The 25,711-nt window shown below is 35.9% G+C and overlaps 1 protein-coding gene and 1 long non-coding RNA gene across 6 annotated transcripts in view; one reads left to right on the top strand and one right to left on the bottom strand.

The window, feature by feature from the left end:
- Nucleotides 1-208: 208 nt before the first annotated feature.
- Nucleotides 209-25,711, top strand: part of grin2bb (glutamate receptor, ionotropic, N-methyl D-aspartate 2B-b) — a 112,255-nt gene continuing 86,752 nt past the window's right edge. For 3 of the 5 annotated variants that reach the window (XM_083523002.1, XM_083523000.1, XM_083522998.1), the window contains exons 1-3: nt 209-1,081; nt 4,441-5,103; nt 19,709-20,290. In XM_083523002.1, the coding sequence (XP_083379128.1) occupies nt 5,077-5,103; nt 19,709-20,290 (609 nt within the window). In that variant the 5' untranslated portion in view covers nt 209-1,081; nt 4,441-5,076. Of the gene's footprint in view, nt 1,082-2,880; nt 3,014-4,440; nt 5,104-19,708; nt 20,291-25,711 lie in introns of all 5 variants that reach the window. The other 2 variants (XM_083522999.1, XM_083523001.1) reach the window with 2 other exon arrangements.
- On the bottom strand, nt 12,963-13,250 carry LOC310716143. Its single transcript, XR_014530510.1, has 2 exons — nt 13,188-13,250; nt 12,963-13,149 (listed from the first exon to the last, which is right to left on the bottom strand). It is a non-coding gene; the product is annotated as an uncharacterized lncRNA (long non-coding RNA).

The raw sequence follows: 25,711 nt of genomic DNA, 5'->3' as shown, positions 1-25,711 counted from the left end.
CAAACCCTACAAGCATTTTAGAGAAGATTCGCTTGCTGAGAACTCTTAATAATCCATAGAACCATTGAGAAATATGAAGAGTAACAGTAAAATAATTCATACAAAAAAAACATTTCTCCTGTAGAGGGCTCCCTCTTCTCACCTCACTCTGTCTCCTCCAGTGCTTCACTTTTTTTTTTACCAGTAAATGCAGAGTGAGAAAACGGGGGAGAGAGAGAGAGAGAGAGAGCAGAACCAGATTGTGGCATTCATAGGCAGACAGTGCAACTGCTAGCACCTCTGCAGCCAGTTTTCCCTGTGCGTTCCCTCAATCACTGTCCATGGAAAAGGGCTATTTCACACTTTAAACGAAGGACTCCGTTTCAAGAAGTCACCAGAGAGTGGGAGAAAAAAAGGAAGCACAAGAAAGGCAGAAAGAAGGAATTTCAACAAGGAGGACAAGAGGAAGGAACTGAGAGACAGACCTCACCTTCTGTGATCTACCCCCCCCAGTTAAAGAAGAGAAAGATAGAGAGGACAGGAGGGAAAAACGGAAGTCGCTGGGATATTCGTTTTTTTCTTTCGTTTTGTTTTTTTTTTTTTCCTCATTGTGGTGCTGGGAGGCGCATCTTCTTTTCACCTGTTTGCGCTCTCCATCATTTGCCTCCTGATTTATTTCTCCATCTACATGGTATACAATTTCATCTACCTATGACACACACTGGAGCAGGGAACGAAGGGGAGAGGGTATTTTTTCCGTTCTTTCCTTTCATTCGCTTTCCTGTGGCCCTTGGTTCTGACTTCGCTTTGACTTCACTCCTCCATCAGTCCCTCCTTCCCATCTCTGGTCGGACCATCCCTTTCTCCATCCATCCTGCCCCCTCCAACAAAAAAACTCTGGCATTCACTGAATGAAAGTTGGACAGAATTCCTAAAAAAAAAAAAAAAAAAAAAAAAAAACAGCAACTACAGTCTCCCACATTACTCTTTTTTTAGTTGTCATCCCTTCTTTTTCCCCTCTTTTCCTTTTTTCCTTCCCTTGGTCCTCCACTACCTGTCCTACATCACTCCTTTTTTTCCGGATGCTTTAAAGTTCCTCTAGGTAGGTTTAACAAACTTGTTTAGTGTCTGTCTGACCTGTTTGTCTGTGTGTGTACCTGTGTGTCCTCTACTTTATGTGTACACAAAACACACATTGACACACACTCGTACATACACTTGCACATGCACACACTAAACAAACAGACGAAGGCGACAAGGGTCTCGGCACTCGTCCTATGTCATCCCTTCATCCCATTTGCTGCTTTTCCACCTCCGAACTCCCTCCATTTTTTCTGTTGTCTATCAAGTCAGGGATATCCAGTCCCATGCAATTCTGTCCTTCCTGAAATACACATGCAGACATAATAAAGTCACCACATGTTTTTTTTTTCATATCTGTGTGGGGCCCGAAGGGATAATACCACACCCATGAAGTAAAAGCGTTTGATGTTGGTGCAGTGTGAAGCAGTTTGTTCATTAATTCAGCAGACCTCTATAAGACACAACAAGGCTCGACTTCTTATTTCCGGGTGCATTCATTTACTCCGAAACACAAAAATCTGCTTTGTTGAATGTATTTTTGTCATCACTTACACTGAATTAAGCACACATTGGACCTGCTGGGTAATGTTTATGGTCGTGAACCAGTTTGCGCTTAGTTTACGTTGTTTCATCCCATTAAAATGTTTGCAATAGGGAGATTTGATATGCTAATCTCACCTTTTATTAGAACAAATAATTAGTTACAGTCAGCGATTGTTTTTAAGTTGTTCAGGTTTTCTCTGCTTGACGTTTTTCATTAAGTAGGCGGCCCTGTTTTTAAACTCTTGCATATATCAAGCAAACCAGTCACACTGGGAATCAGCATAGAGATTTTAACAATAGACTTATTTAAGATTGAACTAGCACATTTAAACTGTTATATCATCACCCCCAACCCAAACTTATTTTGAAACGATTTGAAGTTTATCTCTGCCCACTGGTTTATATTTCACACCTTTCTCCTCTTTCACGGCCTTTTTATTCCACGGATGTAAGCTGCCACATTATAGATCCTATTTATCGAGTGTTTAATTTTCATGTGTCACTCCTTCATTTTTATTTTCTCTCCCTCCTACATCTTGGCTCGTCTACCACCTGAGGGACGAGCTCGCACTTCTCTGGCCTCATCATTATCCATCTCTCGTTCTCACCCTCGCTCCTTTCACCGTCTCCCTCGCTCTTTCGCTCGCCTCAAAAACTCCCACTGCCCTCCCCCCTTCCCAACCCCTCAGCCACCCAAAATCAGCTGACACGCCAAAGCGCCACACTCCCAGATGGCACAGGAACAAACCCATTAGAGAATTAAAGGCAGCTTTCTGACTCATTCACAAATACACTCAGTTGGAGATTTCCAAGAAGTTATATTCTTACAAAACTTTCCTGTTCTACTGTGAGCATTTATAAGTGTAGCATTTCAAATTAAGGTCTTGCCCTAAATAGGTTGCACAAGACTAAAAAAACCACAATATTTTCTTATAATTAATAAAGCAGGGGGGGAAAATCTATCTATTTTAATAAAAACATTAATGGAAGTTTCCAAAATGGCCTCAAAGAAGTTATATTTCAAACCAAACGCAAACATTTTTTAATTATCACATCAGTAACTAAATGATAAGATTATAAAACACATCCCTCCCTTCCATCCATTTCTTGCTTGTACTCCCTCATTTTTGTCCATTTTGTGGTTTTCAAAACGTTTTTGCCATTTCAGGCATATCAAAGCATTACAAGCCAGTTGGATTTACCGAAAACAAGATTCTTGTATAGTATATCACTGCAGCTCCTACTTTCTACTTCACATTTTTCTTGAATTTCAAGGACATCGTTGGAAAGCCCATGATTTGGCCCTATGGACATGTCAGTGGAGATCCTCTTGTGTTTCTTGTATTTTCTCTGTCCCATTTGTCCATCACCCAGAAATCAGTGAGACACTGCAGAAAAGGTTGCAATGGTGAGTAGCACAGGAAGACATGATGATATCATGCTGTTCAAACATATAAAGTGTAAAACCCGTTGTCAGTAGCTTGTTAATCAATTTCACTCACCCAGTCATTCTCAAGCGATTCTTATGGTCACCAATCAATCAATGGTTTTAAATGCTTGAGGATGTTAATTCTTACCTCTAGCACTGAACCATAGCAAACCCCCCCATAAAAACCTTGTTTGCGTACACGTACACTGCGCTGCGTGTGGGCATGGTTATGCAAATCTATCAGCGAGCAAACAGAATTTGTCAAAGTTTTAAGAAATGCTTGAGTGTGCAATGAAGTTGTTAAACAACATAATTTATCACCATGCTATTTTTAAATACCCCTAGTCAAGACACGCCATCTTAAATTGTGTTCAGCTGCCATCCTGCTAAAATCCAAACAAAAGCATGCAAACTAGTAATCTGAAAATGCATGACAGTTTGCCTTACATATCATGGATTTTAGGCATCTAGCCTACTTTCAGCTTTAACCCAGTTTAAAGATAATGTGCAAGAGAAAAGTTACAGTTTACAATTAAACCTGTGATGGAACTCCATATAATTATAAATAATTATGGAACTTAATATTAATATTTTCCAATACCATCATGCCTTAAAACTTTTTATTTCAGTGCTTTGCATGCAGTGCTTTTAGTAGTTTACTATTTTTTTTTATATATTTAATATTTAAGTTATATTAAGATGTGAAATGTCCATCCGATAAGTTAACCAACACTTATGCTATAGCAAATATAAAAAGTTATTCCTTCACCCCTTTTCTTTCTCTTTTGAAGTTAATGTTAAGATAATGGAGAGTCCTCTGTTGAGAAGACTTGTACAGACACACAAACAATAACCAATAGACACCACCATATCAATTGTTGTCCGTTTTCCTTTTGTATAATAACAACACCTTTTCTTATGTATTATTTGGCTTTAAGTAGATCATCCACCATACAATTCCCTGTGAATGAGTTGTTACTATAGAAACAACATCCGAGAACAAAGTGCACTAATACAAACACCTGTGATTTGAATTACAGTCTGATCTACTGTCGGAGCTGCTGTTAAAGCAAACCAATCCATGCTTTTCTAACAAAAAACTCACAAAAGATGAGGTATAAAGCATGAAATTGTAGATTTAAGGTTTTTAGCCCACTACTGCTGTTGAATGCACTTGTGATAAATGTCCACAGACAATTCTGTGCAACTGCGCATTGTTATATACATATTTGCAAGACTTCAGGATGGGCACTGCTTTCAATTAAGTACTCTGATTTGTTTTGTCAGTAGAAAAATTTACCAGTTTTTGTTTAAACTTCTCGAACATATATGGCTCAGAACACATACCCTGCAGAAACACCAGAAGTGAGAAATGATGGCTTTCTTTTTTCTTGCCTTTCTTGTAGTGATGCAATAAGGAGACAGAGAAGGATGCAGGTGGGGATCGTCAAACAAAACTGACCGACAGCTAGAGACCTACATCAATGAAGATCTAAAGCTATATTTCCTCTTCAAAAATAGTATCTTTTTAGATACCAAAAAAAGAAGCCAAAAGGACAAATCTCACTGTCAGCTGCTTGCTTCTTTTTTCAGCTCACTAGTGTTGACTCATATCATTTAGTTGTTGTTTTTTCTTTTCTTTTTATTGTAAGAAGACCATGCCACCAGAGACTTAAGCCTCAGGAGCATTATCCAGGGCATTTAGATGCATTTTTGTATGTGTATTTTTTACTAAAAGAAACAGACAATTGTAGTTTAATATTTTATTTATTTATTACTGATTTTAATTTATGAGTTGGGGAAGCAGCTATTTTCTTGATTGATCATTAGACTCAAATGATCTGGATCAACCTGGATCTACAGTAAGCCTAAACCAATCCAGGGTCCATACAGAAGCTGTTTTTTTTTACTTTAATACCAACCCTTCTTCCTCTGTGGTTTCCCTTGTGCTGCTTTATCCATTTGTCATCCCTCTATCTGAGGCTATGAGAGGAAGAAAGGAGACCCAGCTCAAACCATCATGCCAGAGTTGAGCATAGAGGATGGCAGTTGGGCTGGCAATGTTCAAGGTAGGAATTGATTATTTTTTTTATATGTACAATACGTTTCAAACATATTTTGCTGCAGTAATTGTTTGTTCGTCTGATGATATGTTGATATATATGTGTGTGTGTGTGTATACGGGCATGTTTTCATATCTAGGTGGATCCAGATTTGGCTGGTTAAATAGTTAAATATGAAATAAAAAGAGTCTTTTCTTTAAAAAGTTTGAGTTTAGAGGTTAGCATTAGAAATTTGTTGTTGTATGCATATTAGCAATAATAATTGTCAATGGAGGTCCTCATAAGAGGTGCTCATAGGAACAGTAAGCCAATATCTGTGTGTGTATAAAAATCCAAACATCATGTTTCTAAAATTGCTCTTACTCTTGCTGCTTTTTTCAGGCTTGAGTAATGACTCTAGAGTCTTGTCGATATAATTTAACTAAGTAGGTTAACAAGAAAAAAATGAAAGGAGAAATAAGTATGTAATAAATTAACAAAACCCCCACTGGCCTTTTTCTCCCTATTTTCCTTTTTTTTTACTAATAAAACTCATTTGCTGTGGAAGATGTGAGCAGCGACTCATCAGTCAGCCTAAAAGGACTAATAATGTGTCTCTATCTTCAAACTCGTCTTAGTTTATTAACAGAAGGTGACAGATTTGTTTTGCCCTTGCTCAGTAGGGTCAGCAAAACCACCAGTCACACCCTGCCACTGATTGACAATACCAGAGGGATTAAGGAAAAGAGAGTGAAAATGTCTTTCACATCTTCCACAGCATTACTCTGAGAAACTGGTGGCGTGGCAACGAAGGTTCAGTTGGCATGGCAACAGAACATTGGACACCACAGAGACCTTGTGTGACATAACCGATTCTGGTTACTAACCGTTGTGATGAATTTTGTCAGACATTTTGTTTGTGAATTTTGAGGATGAGGATATAAGATTAAATATTTTTTTATCTGTCCGCTGTAAGTGACATGCAGCTCAATTAAAGACGACATTTTCTGCAGTGCAATCAAGCCAAACCTGGGGTTTGCATTGGCATTCGGTGTATGGCACTTGATTTGATTATTTCCTAGCCCAGACAGAACTGTCGATTTTTGGGAAGTGCCATTTCCCAAGGCTCATATTTAGGGCAGTTTTCAATATACAAGTCCCATGTTAAGGTTTATGATCAGGAAATATAATACCTGCTTTGTTGTAAATGTTAAGGGTGACCAGTTATTGTCTTAAGGACATTAAAAAAAAGATTCAACAGTGGTTTATTATAATGGCTTCCTAAAAAATCATATACAAATGCTAGAACATGTGATGCAGCATGTAATGCTTTGTAATTTCCTTTTGTGCCGTCATTTCAAATGACTTTAATTTCAGACCCATATTTTATTGATATGTAATTAATGTTTCCAGAGTTGGTTTAGAATTTCCAGAAATAATTTTAGTAATGAAACAGCATTTACATACCATTATTATTATTATTATTATTATTATTATTATTATTATTATTATTAATATTATTATTATTATTATTATTATTATTATTATTATTATTATTAATTGATTAATATTTTTGGTTATACATTGGGGCTAGTTAATCATTTCCCTCCCACCTACAATTAGTAAAAAAAATGCAAGTGTGCAACTATTTGACAGTTTTTCAAACAAAGAGAAGATATGATTTTTCAGTTCATTTTAGGATTCTGTGTAAGGCTTTATTATTTGTTTTAAAACATCCCAGTGGGCTCATCCTTTGTTATACCAGCAATTTGCTCTGTCCACTCACTTTCCTTAGATCGGTCTAGTCCCTCAGCCCTTGTTAACACTTAAAGGTATCCATGACCTTAAAATAGCATCACAGGCTTTAGTAATAATTCAGTCATTTAAAGTCTGCTCATTTTTCTCAGACGTGTTAAATATATATTTGGTAGACTGTGTGTGCATGCTGAGTTAATGTCTAGTGTTTCAATGATCAAACTCAATTTATTACGCAATTTGGTTAACATGTCATTAAATGTAGCAAGTACCCAAAACTGAAATTTTTCCTTCATTAACAATCCACCAATTCTGTTGCGCAGCGCCCAGTCACTGGTCTAAGAGTTCCGTAAAAATGCTAAATGAACAGCAGACATTGCTGGTGTTTACCTCATTAGGTTAAACTGTTTGGCGTGTGATGATGCATGTAAGCTTCTCTGTGTTTGTGTCTCTGTGTGAGAGACCGAGATAGCCTGTTCTCTCTTAATCGATGGAGTACGTGTCTGTGTCAGCAGGAGAGATGGACTGATAGACACGAAGGTCATTATCCACAACAACTGGGCTCATCCAAGCGACTAGAACAACATTGACCAACCAATTAAGGGGATTTAGGTTAGACTGTGTGTGTGCTTTTGTACAGGTTGTGCTGGTATTTTTTATAAGAGCATTTACTTATTAACTCAGTCTAATAATATAGATAAAAAAAAAAAAAAGCTTTGTAGAGAAAGCACTTTATATCCATGTAGATATGTCGGCACAGTTAGCTCACCTGTGTAATGGTTTATCAGTTCATTAGAGTGTACCTCTTCCCACCTTTAAGACAATTAGAGGAAAAATTGGCTTCAGTTCATGCGTAGGGATGATGGCCAGCTCACACACTTTCTTTATGACAGTGGTTTATTATAATGTCTTTCTAAACCATTATAATAATGGTGCAGTGTGTTTTGCTTGTAATGCTTTTAAATCGCTATTGGACATTTCCTCATGAAGAACAGCTCCATCACAAGGTTTGGCAGCTTGCTATCGACTTTACTGCATTTTTTTTCTCACTTAGATGTAAATATACAAAGAACAATACCAATTTATTCTAATTATTATCTGTCCTTTATAAATCGTTTATTTTAATTATTTGGCATGAATAATATTGGCATAGTAGTGAAAGGGTCTGCACTTGGATTTTACAGGAGGCTGTGGTAAAGATGACGTGAGAATTTGTATGCAAGGAAAATACACATGCTGTTATAGAAAAAAATATTACAGATAAGTTGGTGTAAAGGGGATTACCTAAAGTGAAGTTACTGTTACAACACTGAATTGCAATTGTATTGTTAATTGAATTAATGATTTAACTTTAACGTGGCAGGAAATATTTGAAATTAACATTTATAATACTGTAAAATGCTAAATTAAAAATGTTGGCCATGTTTTCAACAAAACATAATGAGAAAAGCCAGCTGTCAAGAATTGGTTATATTGGTTCTCATATTGGTAAAAAAAAATAAGGAACAGCTTTACGCCTGACTGCTGACATTTGAGCCTCTTCCAATGTTAAAAAAATATCTCTTTAAAGAGAACTGTGGTATAAAACCTGCTAACATGAAAAGACAAAGTGTTCAGAAGCCATACCTTGCATTGCAATATGACACTTTGTTTATATATTGAAACACTAGCTACAAGTCATGGAGGAGCTGCAGGCCTATCATATGTCCCCTTTGGGAACTAATGACATACTGTGTTGGTTCAGGCTGTAACATTCGATATGGGAAAAACTGATTCCTGCTACTATTTTGTAGATTCATTTTCACTGGTTTTCTGAAACTCTCCTGCCCCAAGTGTCCATTGCTTTCTGTCAGTGAGCTTCAACTTACTTCCTAAGGCACCTTTTCAGAGTTTGGCACATACCATCATTAATTTTGACATTGGTCCCATAGACAGTGCTCATATACCATGACACAATCTCACCATTATTAACTTGCTTGTTTTATATATAGGATTTTTCAGTATAATTATGGGTTTAATTAAGGATCATTTGTGGGTTACTTAGATTTTAAGATTGATTGTTATGCTAGAGTGTATATTGGGTGTATGCAATTCTTGGTAGACTATATATATTGTGCCTTATATACAATTTATATTATGTTATTGCATTTATCCAGCAACACATCCAAAACAAGTGTCAATCATTTATATTCCCAATAAACTTTGTTATTTAATTAATTTACATACCAAACCAACAATATGATCTTTCATTTGTTTCACACCAGTGATATAATTACTTGTTTATCCATGTAAAAACATGTATCAACTACTTCCACTCTGACATCACAACTAAAAAAAAGTATAATCAGCCTTTTCTTTACACCTTATACCAAGTTTATGGTCACTTTTCCTTCCAAAACCACAGTCTCAATCACTCTCATTACATCTGAAATCACTGCTACATTAAGACTCTCATTACATCTTAAACCATTCATCACTCCTCCATCATGTCTCAAAACATTGTTACAATCACCATGTATTAATATAATTAACTGTTTTATTTATCTTAAACTTTTGTTACAATCACTCTTTGATAATGTATCACACTGATGTCACAATCACTCATCAAATCTAAAATGAATGTTCCAATCGCTCTCTCACCAAATTTAAAATCAGTTTCAGTTACACTACCACCAAGTATTAAATCAGTCACTCTTTCTTGATGTTTTAAACCAAGCCACAATCCAAATGCCTAGAAGCATTCTTACAGTCACTCATTCATCATATCTCAGTGTTACAGTCCCTCTTTAATCATGTCCCATAGTCATAATCACTCTTCCATCATGTCTCAATGCAACTCAGAAATCATGTTGTCTCAATCCCTCTTTCATTATCTCTCAAAGACTACATACATTCATCATTCCCAAGTCAGCGTTTGATCATGTATTCATCTCTCAAAACAATAATTCTTTCATTATTTCCCTCACCAATAAGTTCTAACATACTGTATTTGGTCACCATGTCTTTATCACAGCAATCATTAAGATCTCTAATCATCTCCTACAGTTTGCTCAGACCTTTGAAGCCCAGAAACTAACTTATGATCAGTGATAAACAATTTTTTATGATAAATCACTGCAGTAGCTTTGGCTACACTAACTGACTAATCAAATGGACAAAAATACTTTATTTAGTGAAATTATGGATCACTGGTTAACAAGCAAAATAACCAGTGATTAGTGGGCCCTTGAGCAAGGTGCTTAACCCTCACTTGTGCATCATTACATCTCAGTTTCAAGTCTCTTTAAATATAATTGTCTGCCAAATGTATAACTGTAAATGTACTTAATATTGTGATTACTCATGTAGATATTTCCCAGGGTAACATTTGAATAACTGAAAATGATTAACTTCCTTTCGTGGCCTCTAATCAAAAGAACAATAAGTAAGATATGAAAAGATGATTGGGAAAATAATCACTTTTTTTCCACAAATCCCAGCTTAATATTACAATCACTCAATAACTAATGTTCCAAACTACTGTTACGATCACTTATTGCATCAACTCGTCTACTGGCCCTGAGTGACCAGACTCCCAAACTCAAGTTAAAAGACAGATTAGTCTAGTAAAAGAAAGACAGAAACAATTAGGGAAATTCTACTACTACTACTACTACAACTACTACTACTACTATATCAATAATAATAATACTAATACTAATACTAATAATACTAATACTAATACTAATAATAATAATAATAATAATAATAATAATAATAATAATAATAATAATAATAATGCTACATTAACCTGGTTGCATAACCATGGTAATAATTACGTAACAATTGTACAACCGGGTTTCACAAAAATGTACACAGCCTTTTATAATTGTGAATTATATAATTATATACATTCATTCTCATGTCCAAAAGTAAGTCTCATATAGCTGTCATTATTACAATTTTTATTCTAATGAACCTTAAATAAAAATACAATAAAGTATCTATAGGATTTTCTTCTAGGTTTCATTTTACTGTTAAAGTGATGGCTGGCAAAGAGTTTACAAAGCAATCACAATCACAGTTTCCGAACAGAATTTCCAAAACATTAGTGGAACACTATCAGGCCATCATCAACAAATTAAAAAAATGGAGCATTAAAGTGACATCACCAAGAATAGAGGGTTCTGTTAAAAACAGGCACCAAAAGTCCAGAATACCCATGAACTAAAGCGCATGGTAACATTAATAGCTATACCATTTAATTTTGGTACAAAATCTTCAGGTGTCTGCAAGTAAGCTGAAAATAAAAACTAATTTCATCCTTTCAGCAAAACACTGACCCAAAGCATACACCCAAATCAACAAAGGAATTCCATAATTAAAGGTTTTTGAATGACCTTTGCCAAAGCCAAGATTCGAGTCCAGTTGAAATCTGCAGCAGGCTGTGCACAAGAGATACCCTTACAATTTGATGGATGTAGAATATTATTTGTTTAAAAACAGTGCAAAATATTGTCAAGTCATGATGTGCTTCACTGATTAGACCCAACCCAAAAAGATATATAATAGGGGTGTAATTAAAATATTTTCACCCTATTTTTTACATGTTGTAATTTAACATTAAGGGCGACAAAAAGGTTTTGATGCAATTAATCATGATTTCATTTTTATATCACAAAAGCCTGGTCATTTAAGAGGGCATGTCCACCCTATATTTCAGAGGTGGGAGACTCGAGTCATATGACTTGACTCAAGTCAGACTCGAGTCACCATTTTCAGGACTTGAGACTTACTTGACTAGATCTCTAAAAAGACTCGACTTGACTTTAGACTTGCTCCTTGTGACTTTATACTTGACTCGGACTTGTGCCTATTTACTTGAAATGACTTGTGGAAATAATATTTTTCAATTATTGTGATTTTCTTTATATATTTAAGAATGAACTATATATTTCCCAATAAGTCGGCGAACCCAAGCTACTCTTCCGCATGCGTAAACTGCTAGACGCTATCCGGAAGCCGCTTGCCGCCTGCCAAAACAGCAGATCCCTCCGCGGACAAGACAACATGGTTACCGCAAAAAACAGAAAACCAATTCGTGCTCTAGTCCGCTTATCCAGCTTAAGCACTACCTTGACATTTGTGATGGACAAAAAGCTCTTCAGTTTTGGTATAAATAGGAATGCATTGCCCTCTTTATTTAAGGTGACTACCTGGCTTATGGCAATTCCAGCATCTAGTGCACCAGTTGAACGTGTATTCAGCCATGGGGGAGTGATAATGCGACCCCATCGCTCACAAATGACCGATAAAGTTTTGTCCAGTTTGATTTTTTGCAAATGCAAATTACTGTAATTTGCCTTCACATTGGCATTATTTTAAACTGTCCAAACATCACAGTTTCACATTGAAGTGGTCAAGGGTTACAGTTGTTATGGCCAAATACATAAATATGGTTTGATGTACGGTAAATATCTCCATAAATACTGGGGCATGACCTGATAGTTTTATTTTTTTACATTATTAAAGATATTAGAAAATTAATGAAAAGCCCTAGAGTAACATGATCATACTAGTTTGTGGATAACTCTTAACAGAACAAACAATGTTGGGTTCATCACCTTTTAAAAACCACTGCCTCACTTGTACAGTAAGATTTCTTTATTTTTTCTGATATTGATATTCTACTTTAAGTATGCAACCCATTGTTTGGTGTCTGATGAGATGACAGAGTATACTTTACACTTATAGGTATAATTATTACTATATGTTGAGATGGGGGCATGTGACTGTTCACTCCATGTTTACACAGATACATCGGGGTATTCGTAGATAGAAATGATCGAGTTTAACAGCTGTAGTTCTGACTCCTCCTGAGAAGGGAACATCAGCACATTCTACTGTCTAAAAAACTTACAATAATATGAAATTCCCAGATATATGTTCTTAGTTTTTTTTTTAAGCGTGTTCACGTTGGCCTAATTGAATGAAATTGAAATGTTGAATGTTTTTGTTTAGTTTACACTTTCATAGGGGACATCACAGCAAAATAACTATATGTAGGGCTAGCACAAGATGGGAAAAGTTTTATTAATTCTTGTTTACTTGTTCATTTAATTTATTTTTATTTTAGAGCATTTAAAGTGCTTCTTAACGATATTTTATTACACACAAGTTAATTTATTTATTTTTGTAACCCATCATCAGCCCTCTGTGTCTAAATAAGTAATAAAAGTCCCTGAGTTAAAAAATGTGTCAAACAAATCTGTGTGCGACTTGGTATGACTTGATGACTAAGTTGCAACTTGACTTGACTTGACAAAGAGTATGACTTGACTTGACTTGACCCTTACAACAGAATGACTTGACTTGACTTTGACTTGCAATGTTAAGACTTGGACTTGACTTGAGACTTGCATTTAGTGACTTACTCCCACCTCTGCTATACTCATTGTTCTTGTTGGAGAGTGCAATTAGGAATAGACCAGTATCTCTTGATATCCATGTGTTGATGTTTATTAGGACTTAACTAGGAGCAGCTTGCTAATTAATTACCCATGACCATTGGGGAAAGAGTGATCCCATTTGATTGGTGGATGTAGAAGGAGGCCATCACTAAGGCTTAGAAGGAGGAATAGGTCCTTTACCCAAAAACCTACTTCTCAAGCTTGATGTATGGGTCTGCATTATGTTAAAGTATCCATGAGCAGTACTGTGTGTAAATGTGTTTGGTTAAGAGAGAGAGAGAGAGAGAGAGAGAGAGAGAGAGAGAGACAGACAGACAGACAGACAGAGAGATTATATTTTTTATGTGTGTGCATGCAGCAGCACTTTCACAGTGTCAGACTGAATTTTCATTCCACCTTATTCCACCTAACTTATTGCACCACTTCAAAACTGATGTGTATCTGCGTGTATGCATTAATTTCTGAACATAATCAGTTTTGTACATCAACAAAACGTCTACAAGTTTTTGCTATCTATTCCACTTCAGGAATTTGATTCTAAATAAATCGAAATATCGCTTGTTAAAAATCTGAGATTTTTCTCCCAAGCTGTAGCTGAACTAATTTGAGATTGGATAAAACTTGCAGTGGGTTTTTGTGCAAACATTGTGTTTGATGCATAATTTATTGATTTGCCAGGAAGAATAGAGTTCGGGGATTGCTGGAGAAATGCTCGTGTTTGTTCCAGAAGTAATGCAACATGCAGAGATAGGCATCAGTAAGCAGAAATACTAAATTGACACACAAACAAGCAAAGTGTGCAGTTGCCTTCACTGATGAATTGACACAAACCCAACAATTTGCTCTTGGATGATATTGGGCCTCTTGCTTTTATTTTATTTTTTTATTTCACTATGTATTTTGTTTTAATCAGGTCTCACCTATCGTATTCAAATTTGGCCAAAAACACCTAATATCCTTTAGTCAAAACATTTTTCTGAAGTCAACCCAGAAAGAAAATCCTTACTTTTCCCTTCACTTTGTGATTAGTTTACTTAGTCACTTACAATCAAAATCAAACGACATTTATATATAAAGGGACTGAAATCTCTTCTTCAAAGAGGTCTCTGCTACAATAAGATATCTGCTACATCCCAGACTCTGTTTATAAGATACAAAAAAAAAAAAGCTGTGGACCACTAACTTTCAACCAGCGAGCAGAACGAGTTGTTATACTTATCTGTAAGGTAGGTGAAGAGCAGTAATGCTCATGCCTTCTAGCATACACAACATATCTGTAGTCAGGTGCATGGCTATGTAAAGGCTTTTAAAATAGCTAGTTTCAGAAAACATCAGCCAAACCCACTGACTGTACTTTTAGTTTTCAGGATTTTATTGAAGGTTGAAATGTAATTTGTTGTAGAGTTCTTTTAGGTCACATAAATGAAATGCAGCTAGATATTCTCCCTAAAGACGTTGTATCTGTGTACACCAGAAATATTCTAGTGAGACTCTAGATCTTTTATTCCTAGCAATTTTAAATACAAAAAAATTTATTTATTGTGGGTTTTCATAAAATGGCTCCTGAAGTAATTCAGTGTACTTCAGGAGCCATTTTATAAAAACCCACAATACATTAATTGCTATAGATTTATTTGGCCTCTTTATTATTGCCGGTAAAATAAATTTGTAAAATATATACAATATGTAAGTACTGAATGTTTTATCAGCAGCATTTTTAAACCATTTAGAAAAAAATGCACACTATAGCAAAGGTCTTTAGAGATTAGAATAATCTTTTATGCAGCAAAATTATGCAGCTCAAAATGTTTGATGACAGAGACAAAATGGCATATGACTGTGATGTGTTTCATTCCGTCATCACTGGCACGGTCCAGTAGTGTTTGTGAGTGTGTTCGCATGCATGTGCTAGCATGGTCATGTTGTCTGTTTGGTCAGATAAATACTGCTTGCGAATGTCATTTTTCTGGCCCTAATGACCTAGGCCTGCCCTTCTGGGCCAACTTTTCAGCACTGAAACCAATGAAGCCTCAGGGCTTTGACTATCTCTTATCCCCAGCCAAATAGGTCTCAGTGTTGGAACTGGTTTCTCATCTTTAGCCAATCAGAGAAATTAGGCCGTGGGCTCTGTGCAAATGCATCCCAGATGATTGAGTGTCATCAAGTGGAACATGAAGGACCGCTATAAGGGATCTAAGACCGCTACAAGGGAGAGCATGCTTTTGTGTGTGTGTGTGTGTGTGTGTGTGTGAGATTTATGGCAGTTTTCTCCACTCTGTCAGTGACATTTAAGCAGTGATAATTCACAGCAGGTGCTGAGTGAGAACATCGGCGGTCTTAGGAATAGATAAATGGATGTTGAACTTACATAACTTGAAGCATCAGACTTATCTGAACACAAAAAAGAGTACTTTTTAATGTCTTCTCTTACATTTTTCAATGCATTTAATTGACCTCGGGCGTACTTGCTTTAATCTAAAGCAGACTCTTTTAATTGAATGTAACCCTGCAAAGTACTAGCAAAGAACTGAACAAACATGTCTCTTGGAACAGGATAAATTATAACATGTTATAAAATTGTCTTTATGTATACCAATAGTGATCAGATTTTTTTGGAAAAAAATTTTTGGAAAAAAAATCTGATTATATTTTTGCTTCACTTGAAGAAAAATGTAATTGTATTAATATTATAACTCGGGTTTTCCCATGCATACACATATTAGTTGTTTTGTTTAAAAATCTACTCTTGCCTGCTTTACAAGTAAATAATTTTTTTCCGTCTTTATCATCTCTATACTATAAATAATCAAGATTATTGAACTAATCAGTAAATTTAGCCCATGACGTCATCGGAAGGTTTCTCAGCATTTGAGAATGCATGATCTATTTCACCCTGAAAATAGCTGGCAACAGTGTGTGAGTGTGTGTGAATGATCACAAGAAAGGTTCTGTGTACAAGTTCGAGGGTGTTTCTGAAAATTGTGTTGCATCGGCAGGAAGCTTTTCTAACAATTATTTGTAGATGTATACACTTTGTGTGTAAGTGTGTGTGTGTGTGTGTGTGTTTGGTGGGGGGCTGGGGGTCTTTACAAACCAAATTAAGTCACCCAGTATCTTATAAATGTTGTCCTACATGTATGTTTTTGTTACTAGGAGACTTATGGTTGTAAAATCTGCATGTCTGTATCAATATGGAGCTTGCGTGTATGTGGTGTGTGTGTGTGTGTGTGTGTGTGTGTGTGTGTGTGTGTGTGTGTGTGTGTGTGAATTAGAGTGAGTGTAGGAAGGCTCATTTGAATGGTTGCTATGGTTACAAACTGCTGCTAAACTGAAAGGCAAAACCAAGTGGTGCATCTCTCTGCATTTTCTGCTTTTTCTTGTCATTCACTACCATTTTCTCCTTATCCCCTATAATGTCTGTGTTTGTTTCGTTTCTATCTCTCAGTATTCCCAGCATGCTTTATTTATTTTATTTTCTACATGCATGCTTTTTATGAACTGATTATTTTAATTGAACATATATTATTAATCATCCTTGGTGTCCTTTTTTGATGCTCAGTGAATATTTTCAACCTTTTTTGTATGTTTTGTGACTTACATTTAGACCCAACATGTGATAATTTTATTATTTGCTAACCTCCATGACTCTCTCTCGTGAATATCTCTCTCTCTCTCTCTCTCTCTCTCTCTCTCTCTCTCTCTCTCTCTCTCTCTCTCTCTCTCTCTCTCTCTCTCTCTCTCTCTCCCTCTCTCTGTATCTCCTCCCTCAGTTCTATTCCTCCCACTCGCTCTCCTCTTCCCCTCTTCCCTTGCTCCAGTCTTTGGTCTCAAATGAAGTAAGCGCATTCACAATTAGCATGCGTACCTGCAATTAGCGCTGACAAACCTCCAATAATTATCCTGTAAGAGCTGCCTTTCTTTTGGAGTTAAACCCCCCCTGCCTCTCATCCACTGTATAGTGTTCGGCGTGTTAACATCAGGCACCAGGCTCATGCACTGCTACTTAATGCCACCGTGTCAAGCCCATAAGAGACTCAAGAGGGATACCATCAACACACACACACACACACACACACATGCACATTTGTTGGTGACTAAGTGTTCGCCTCTGCATTGCTGCTAATGAGAATGGCAGTAAACAATAACAAGTTTCCTTCAGGCATTTGGAATAGAAAAAAAAGATGGAGAGAGAGCAAAAGGAGGGGGAGGAAAGACAGAATCATGGTGGTGAGTGAGAGATGGTGTGGATTCCTAACAGGAGAAGGTCAGAGGATGTATACAGGAGATTTTTTTTTTATTAATTGGACAGTGTGTGTGTGTGTGTATCAGAGCAATTTATTTATATATAAATGTTTTCAAACCAGGGCATCAAAAGCTATACTTGTAACAGCTTTTTTATTTTATTCCATATTTCCCTGCAAACACTGTATGATTTTATAAGCATGTTAAAGGAACTGTCATTTTTAGATTACCCTGCTGTGTGTGCACTGAATTACAATTACAGCGCAAATCAAGAAACCAAAAAACCCATGAAGCCTATAAAGTTACACACACACACAATATATATATATATATATATATATATATATATATATATATATATATATATATATATATATATATATATATATATACAGTGAGGAAAATAAGTATTTGAACACCCTGCTATTTTGCAAGTTCTCCCACTTAGAAATCATGGAGGGGTCTGAAATGGTCATCGTAGGTGCATGCATACTGCTGTATGCAAAACTAAATACTTTGATGTATTGTGAAGGTTTTGTGATACAATGTCCCTAGTGTGCCATTCTGTCAACTGATCAACCAAATGGTGTCTCATTCTGTCTAAACACATTCAGTGTGCACATGCTGTCTCTCATTCTCTTTCTCCATCACCATTTATCTATGTCTGTCAATATCTTGTATCATCTATCTGTCACTCTCTTTTTCACTGTCCTTTCAAAAACGAAGCTCATTGTGCTTCACAATCAATTTCCTTTAAGGCTTTTATGTTAACGGAGCATGCTTTGATTTTTCTTCAGAACACTGACACTCTGAAACTTGAGGTTGAATTTACATGAAGGATTTGTTTGTTCTTTGCAATACAGTGCATTACAACCTTTACAAAACAATATGCACATTCCTGTTTTTTTTTTTGTTTTTTTTAGAAGTGGTACATCAAAGCATAAAATATAAGTATTACATCCGGGGAATTTGCACAGTAATGTGACAATTTGCTTTGACTCATTAGATGCACCGTTTACTCAAATGGCATGTGAAAAATTGTTCTTTTGTTCTTTCTTCATAAAAATGGTTTGACTCGAAATGGTTGACTAGAAATGGCTTATGCAAAAATATCTGTCTTGATTTATTTAAAGTCCTGCACTTACATGAGTTTTCTTGTGTTTATTGTATGTTTTGAAACAAATAAAAAAATACCTTAAAGGTATATTAAATTTTTTTGAGCCCACTTTTTAACTCCAACAGTTGTAATTTATGTGTGAGTACCTTTCTTTGTACTGAGAAAAGATCAGCAAACAGATTTACTGAAGATTCAGTTGTTGATTCAGGTGATTGTGCCAATGTAGCATAATCACAGAAAATGCACACGGGTATCATAAAAACTTTCAGGTTAATGGAAAGTTACATAAAAACTACTTTACACAGCTTTGGTTATATATTCTCTTAATCACATTTTTTTGTATAGTATAAGGTGTAGTTTTATTTATATAGTGCTATCCCATCTCATATTTAAATTGATAAAACAGGCACATTGCCTGTCTAAATTTTGTAAACATCTGCTCTTTTGTCATTTTTGAAACATGTGCATGTCCTTTTGTTTACATGCAACAAACAAGAATCAGACAGTGAATGACTAGAATGAAGTTCTAGTCCAAATTTGACATTTATGTCTCAAACAGAAAAACATATGTAAGATGGGGAACAAGAAATCAGATGTATTCAGACATGCTTCACACCCACAGTCAAACATGGAGGTGGAGGTTTGGGGTTGTTTTAGATCAGGCACTGTATTAACAGAATTCATCAATTGCATTCAAACTTAAATTAAAAATGATTTTCAAGTAAATACTTTTATGTTTAATTTCTCATGAACATATGAAACATGAAAAAAAGCATGTCTATGAATAATGTCTATGAGAATAGAATGATGTCTATGAAAAAAATGCTGGAGAATTATTTCAAAGATAGGAGGTAAAGAAGATGTTAAATGTAGAGTTTTGGAAAACTAAATATAAATAAATAAAAACTGAATTACAAAATTCAGCAGCATGAATGACAGAATTCACTGTAGGCTTTTAATGCTTCTATGGACCTTGTCCAAAAGATGCCATTAATTAGTATTGAAGGCTGCACAGAAGAAAGCATATGACACATTTTTCTAAACTCTCTTCCTGTCTCCCTTCCTCCAGGGACTGCGTCTTCACTTCACTGCCATGCTTGTCAGCCTCGGCCTCTCTCCCTCCTTCCGCCGTACCCTCTCCTCGCTCTCCGTCTCCCCTTCACCTTCCAGACTTCCTCTTTGCTCCTTTGTGCTCATCCTGTTGCTGCTCCTCTTCCCAGTTTGCGAGTCACGGCGGGGCGGTGGGGGCATGCCTGGGGGTGTGGCGACTGGCAACATCATTGGGCCTCCTCACTACTCTCCACCAAATCCGGTGGCATCAGTTCCCAAGTTGGCACAGGGCCTTAGCATTGCTGTGGTCCTTGTGGGCAACTCGAGTGAGGTGGCACTGGCTGAGGGCTTGGAGAAGGAGGACTTCCTGCACGTACCCCTGGCACCCAAGCTCGACCTGGTCACAATGAATGAGACAGACCCAAAGAGCATTATCACTCGCATATGTGCACTCATGTCCCGCCACTGGCTCCAGGGCGTTGTATTTGGAGATGACTCCGACCACGAGGCCATTGCCCAGATCCTTGACTTCATCTCCGCACAGACCCACATCCCCATCCTGGGCATTCGTGGAGGCTCCTCAATGATCATGGCTGCCAAGGTAATGACCCATCTCAAGCATGACTCTTTCTGTTTCTTTCAGTATCCCTTATATTACATGGGCTGTTCAGAAATAAAGGTACCGAACTGTGCTTTTTGGTATGACTCAGCATCAAGGTTAATTAATCTTTTGCACCTTTAGCATGTATCTTTCAGATGGAAACACAAACATAGTGCACCTTTAAAAAGAATTTGTTCAATAATTGGATTTCAAGGTCCATTTATTAAACCACACTTACATTCCCAGGTAAAATATATTCAAAGTAAAGGTATAAAGGATTTAACCTTGATGGTACCATCAGAGCGGCAAGGAAACGTCTTTATTTCTGAGAATGTAGCATCATCTCTATCTTCTGGCAAACCTTTCTCTTCCTTAAGTCTCTGTATGTTTGGTCTCTCACATTCTTTTTTAATGCCCTCTTTTGAATTTTTCTTGGTCTTTCTCCAATGTTATGTTGAGATTTTTTAGACATGTGGTGAAAGAAGTGGGGTGAGAATGTATAATAAAGACACTTAATTATGCAGGTCCAAGTTCCATTTGGAGAATATATTATTTGTTATTTTGTGCAAACATAAAGACACTGCCGTGTTGACTCCATATTTTCTGGAAAATACTGAATACTCAAATGTGGTGAGAATACTTATAATACTACAATGATCATTATGATTAACTAATGATATGATTATTTAATTCTGCCTGAGACATCGGGGTAATGACTCTCTACATAGGAGTAAGGAGTCTCTCAGATTTAGGATGACTACAACCTCCTCTAAATCTGTTTTTTTACTCTTCTGTCTGGTTTTGTTCACTCACTCATATGGTCTCTGGTATTCCTTCTAGCTGTTTTCTCTTTTGTTGTTAATTTACTTATGTCTTGGTCTTTGGTCATTCTAGATTTCTTTTTTTTTCTTTTTCTTCTTCTTTGCTAGCTGCTCTACCCTGGTCAGGGTCACTGTGATTTCTATATCACTCTGTAGCATCTCTCTCTCTCTTGACCCTTCGGTCTCTTACTATTTTTCTATCTGTCCTATCTCATTTTTCTTTCTCTAACTATTGGATTCTCCCTTCTATCTTTTGTTGTCTATTTTTAGATATATATGCTCTAATGTATTATTCAGAGCAATTACCAAGGTGATTGCACTATTGCACCAGTTTGGTGAGTGTCATCTGATAAAGTGACCTAGACTGTCCCAGTGTCCTACATGTCAAAGACTCTTTTATCTGGTCTAGAGATCATGGGTAACATGGCTCAAAGCAGATTGAACTAAGCACTTTGAAGTCGAAAGCTGAAGAGGTGCTGTGTTAGCTAGTAATGCAATGGGCTCATCGGCTCAGTATTAGTATTCCTGTCACTTCTGCTATTACCAGTACACTGCTGCCTTTTGCACCAACAGACTTTGATGAACGACAGCACGAGAGAATGAAGAAAAGGGAAAAAAGTCAAAGTGGTAAACAGGGAAGAGAGCGAGAGAGCGAGAGAGAGAGAGAGAGAGAGAATGAGAAGTCCAGACTAAAAGAACAGGTATTGGTTTTTACCCTGTAGAAAGCAAGGGAATGAATAGAAGCAGGGACAGAGAGAGAAAGGAGTGCCAAAAGAAAGGAAATGTCAGCAAGACTTTTAGCAAATGCCACCAACTGATAGAGTGGGAGTCAAATACAGTTGTTTTGTCATTCTGGACAAAAAAAAAAGGAACACGGTACAAAAAAAGAGAAAAGCACCAGTGTCTTAGTGTGAGGATAAATTGCAATGCTCAGAAATCACTGGACCAACCAATTTGATGTGTTCCAATAACAATAAGTAAGAAATAAACCATAACAGAGCATGCAGTTATAGAATAATAGTCAACAACAGGGTGGTTTGACAAGACCTGAAGCGAAGCAAGTTAATTATTTTTCTATAGCAGCACATCTCACTGCATTTTGCAGATTACCAATTAAAAATTTAGATTTATTATAAAGCTACACATCATATTTCAGAACTATTTTGACTACATTTAGTAATTGACAACATCCAAGATCCTCAATGAAACAAAATGGGCTAGTTTATAAAATAAAGTCCATTACCATGATTACCTAAATTTCAGATTAGTAAAAAACAATAACATATTAGATTGAGCACATTCACATAAACCCGTGTTTCAATTTACAGCCAGCATTACTGTTACAGCTGCTATTTAAGAGAATAAGAAGTTATTTCTTCTGATCAGGCAGATTTGGGAAATCAACAATACTGAGGTATAAATAATATTCTGTAAGAATTAACTTGTTAAAATACACTTTTTCACTATATAACTGATCAGGCTTAAAATGTCTTGCTCAAGAACCCTTTGTAGGCAGTCTAAGAGTTTGAACTCACAACCTTCTGGTCACTTGAGCAGCTGATATAAATCTGACATGAAAATAATAATCCTACACTAAAATAGATCCAAAGTATCTTTCTGTGTGCCAGCATCAGTATTTCTGACCCTATTTTACTGCAGTATTTTCTGTTGGTAATATTTTTTGCTTTCTTGAAAAATCATGAATAAATGTTTAGGAATTGCTTTACAAAAGAATTAAGGCTGCTGCTGTTGTGATCCTCCAACAGCACTAGAATGAGCAGAATGAGGAGCCAAATGAACAGTAGAGAATAAGGAAGATGAATCAAATATGGCTGCCAGAAATTAAGTCAATTCAGTGCTTTCTTAGTTCTGTAGTGAGCTGGATTTCATATACAGATATCATCTCTCTCAACAACTGTCAAGCTACTAAATCAAAATCTGTAGTGATCTAAGCAGCACCTATAGATATTTCTAATTGTGGGAATTAACAAATGATGCTGTTACACTTTACCCTTTTTTTTTCTTTTTTTTTTTCTTTTTTTTTCATCTACCAAATAATTTGGACAACCACTTACTGAATTACCACTAACTACATGAGGTGATTTTTTAGCATCAGACAGCTTCAAGACATCCATCTTATATTCATACAGATGGTATACCGAGAATGTGGCACAATACTCAATGCTTTTATTTTTTCAGTACTGCACATACACTTTCTTTGTATTGTAATATGTAGGAATTAGCGTTTAGCTAGTTTGTCATTTGTATTATTACTTATTATCATGCTCTCTTACATCCGAGAATTTTTATTTATTTAATCTAAAGCACTAAATTACCAGCTGTAAAACTAAACTAAGGGTGTGATATAAGGTGCCTATCTTTCCCTTTTGTGATACTTTTCTTGTATGTTTTAATACTTTTAGTAAAATTAAGAGTAAACAAAATATGACAATTTAGTAAACACATGTTCCTAAACACAGTACAGTATATACTGTACAGCATGCTCCTACTAAAGTAATGCAGCTCAGCTACCGCAGCGCATAAGTTACTACAGACACACAATAACTCTACTTCTATTTATGCAGTCACATTATTTTTTCCTATTGATCTGCTTATCTAATTCTTTGTAATTTATAGACTAATTCAAATTTTTTATTTATCTTGACAGTGTTAACTGTATATAAGATTACACTCATCTCATGGCAATCAAACTACTCCTTATAGGATACAATTATCTTTTCCAACTAACTCAGCATTCTCAAGAATAATTTTTCACAAATAATTTCTAAATGCTTCTGCAAATGATAATGAATAAATTAGTTTATATCCACCCTGATAAACAAGGTCCAATGTCTTCATTCGTTTCTACGTCCTTAATTATCTCTCAAAAAATTTTTTATGCCAGATTCCTCAAACTAGCTTTGAGTACAGTTTTGTAATACCTGGCATTCTCTTAACCAGTTTTATGATATTTCTACCCGGGACACATTTCCAGCAGTGTTCAGGAAGTTTCCACACATGCTGTGTGCTTGTTGGCTGCTTTTCCTAACAAAAAATTGTTAAAGAAAAATACTCGCTTGGGAACATTTAAAAAATAAGATTCATGTTCAGTTTCAAATTACAACAGAAATGTCTAGGTGAATACACATTTATGAATTTTAGTTAATTTTGCTCTTACATTTTGAATCAAGATATTTTTGAAAACAACAATATATTCTCATTTTCCTAAGTGAGAAAGGCAGTTCATTAAGGGAAAATATATGAAACATGAAAGGGACATATACCGTTATTTATGCTTGATGTTGAATTTGTGTAGGTAAAATTTAAGCCTGTTCATGTGGACCACTAGTAAATATTAAGTTAAGAATACATATTTATTTATGTATGTGCCTAGTGGTCAAAAATTTGAACTTCAGCAAGAACAGAGGCCCACTGAGACAAGAAACATGCTGCCCTACGTTCACCGTGTTATGGAGAAGGAACAGCACACACCAGTAATCTCCTGGTTGCCAAATAACTTTCTTTTATTGATTGACACAACCAAGATTTTGATTAATAGAAAATAATTAAAATTTAATCTAATAAATTTGCACAAAGTGTAAATACACAAAGTTATACAGAATCATGGCTATATTTATTAACACACCTAATTAAAAAAAAAAAAAAAAAAAAAAAAATATATATATATATATATATATATATATATATATATATATATATATATATATATATATATATATATATATATATATATATATATATGTAACATTAGCTATAGGATGTTAAAAAATTACTATGAATTATACATTACCAAAAATATTCCTTTTACTAACTAAAGTATTTTTTGTTGTATATGTATACTTCGCTTTCTTTCAAAAATATGTGTATGTACAGAAAGTGTTTATTTCACGTTTACAATTTCAATTTCTTCAACACATCCACTCAGCAGTGTAAAGTATTTTCATTGAATGAAATTTCACAGATTAAAACAAGTTGCTGTCGATTGGCCACGAATGCTCTGAAAAGATATAGAGAATATGAAGAATGGGAAAGAGGAGGGATAAAAATGCCATCTGGAGACAAAGATGGGTAGATTAGGAGCACACTGTACACGCCGAGAGAAGGATAAGAAAGAAGAAGGGGGTGTTATGAAACGAGGCAAAGTGTGGGGGTGTGAAATAAAGAAAGCTTCTCAGCATGCAATTACAACATGTTTAAGTTTGCAAAAGGAAGATTTTTGTGGAACAGCAGCAGAAAGGAGGCAAAACCTGAGCAGGCATTGGAGTCATCATCCGGAGACATAGAAAGATGCAGAGGAAGAGACAGAGAGATGAGAAGGAGGAACAGGAAGCTGAGCGAAAGGAGCACAAAGTTAGAAAAAACATACAAGCAAGTAGCTGCAGTTGAGAGATGCAGATGGAGAGTGAGCATGTGAACAAAAAGAAGAAGGGAGAAAAAAGGAGAGAGAGAGAGAGAGAGAGAGAGAGAGAGAGAGAGAGAGAGGGAGGAAAAGATTGAAGAGGAGGGAGATCTGTGACATGCCACAGGAGGAGGTGGTTAAATAGTGGGGATTGAGGAGTGTTTTCAACCCTGTCTTTTT

Source organism: Silurus aristotelis, assembly GCF_946808225.1.
Source record: "Silurus aristotelis genome assembly, chromosome: 20".
Classification (NCBI taxonomy): Eukaryota; Metazoa; Chordata; class Actinopteri; order Siluriformes; family Siluridae; genus Silurus; species Silurus aristotelis.
Note: the sequence above shows the minus strand (reverse complement) of the source record. Positions and strands in the feature narration are given on the sequence as shown.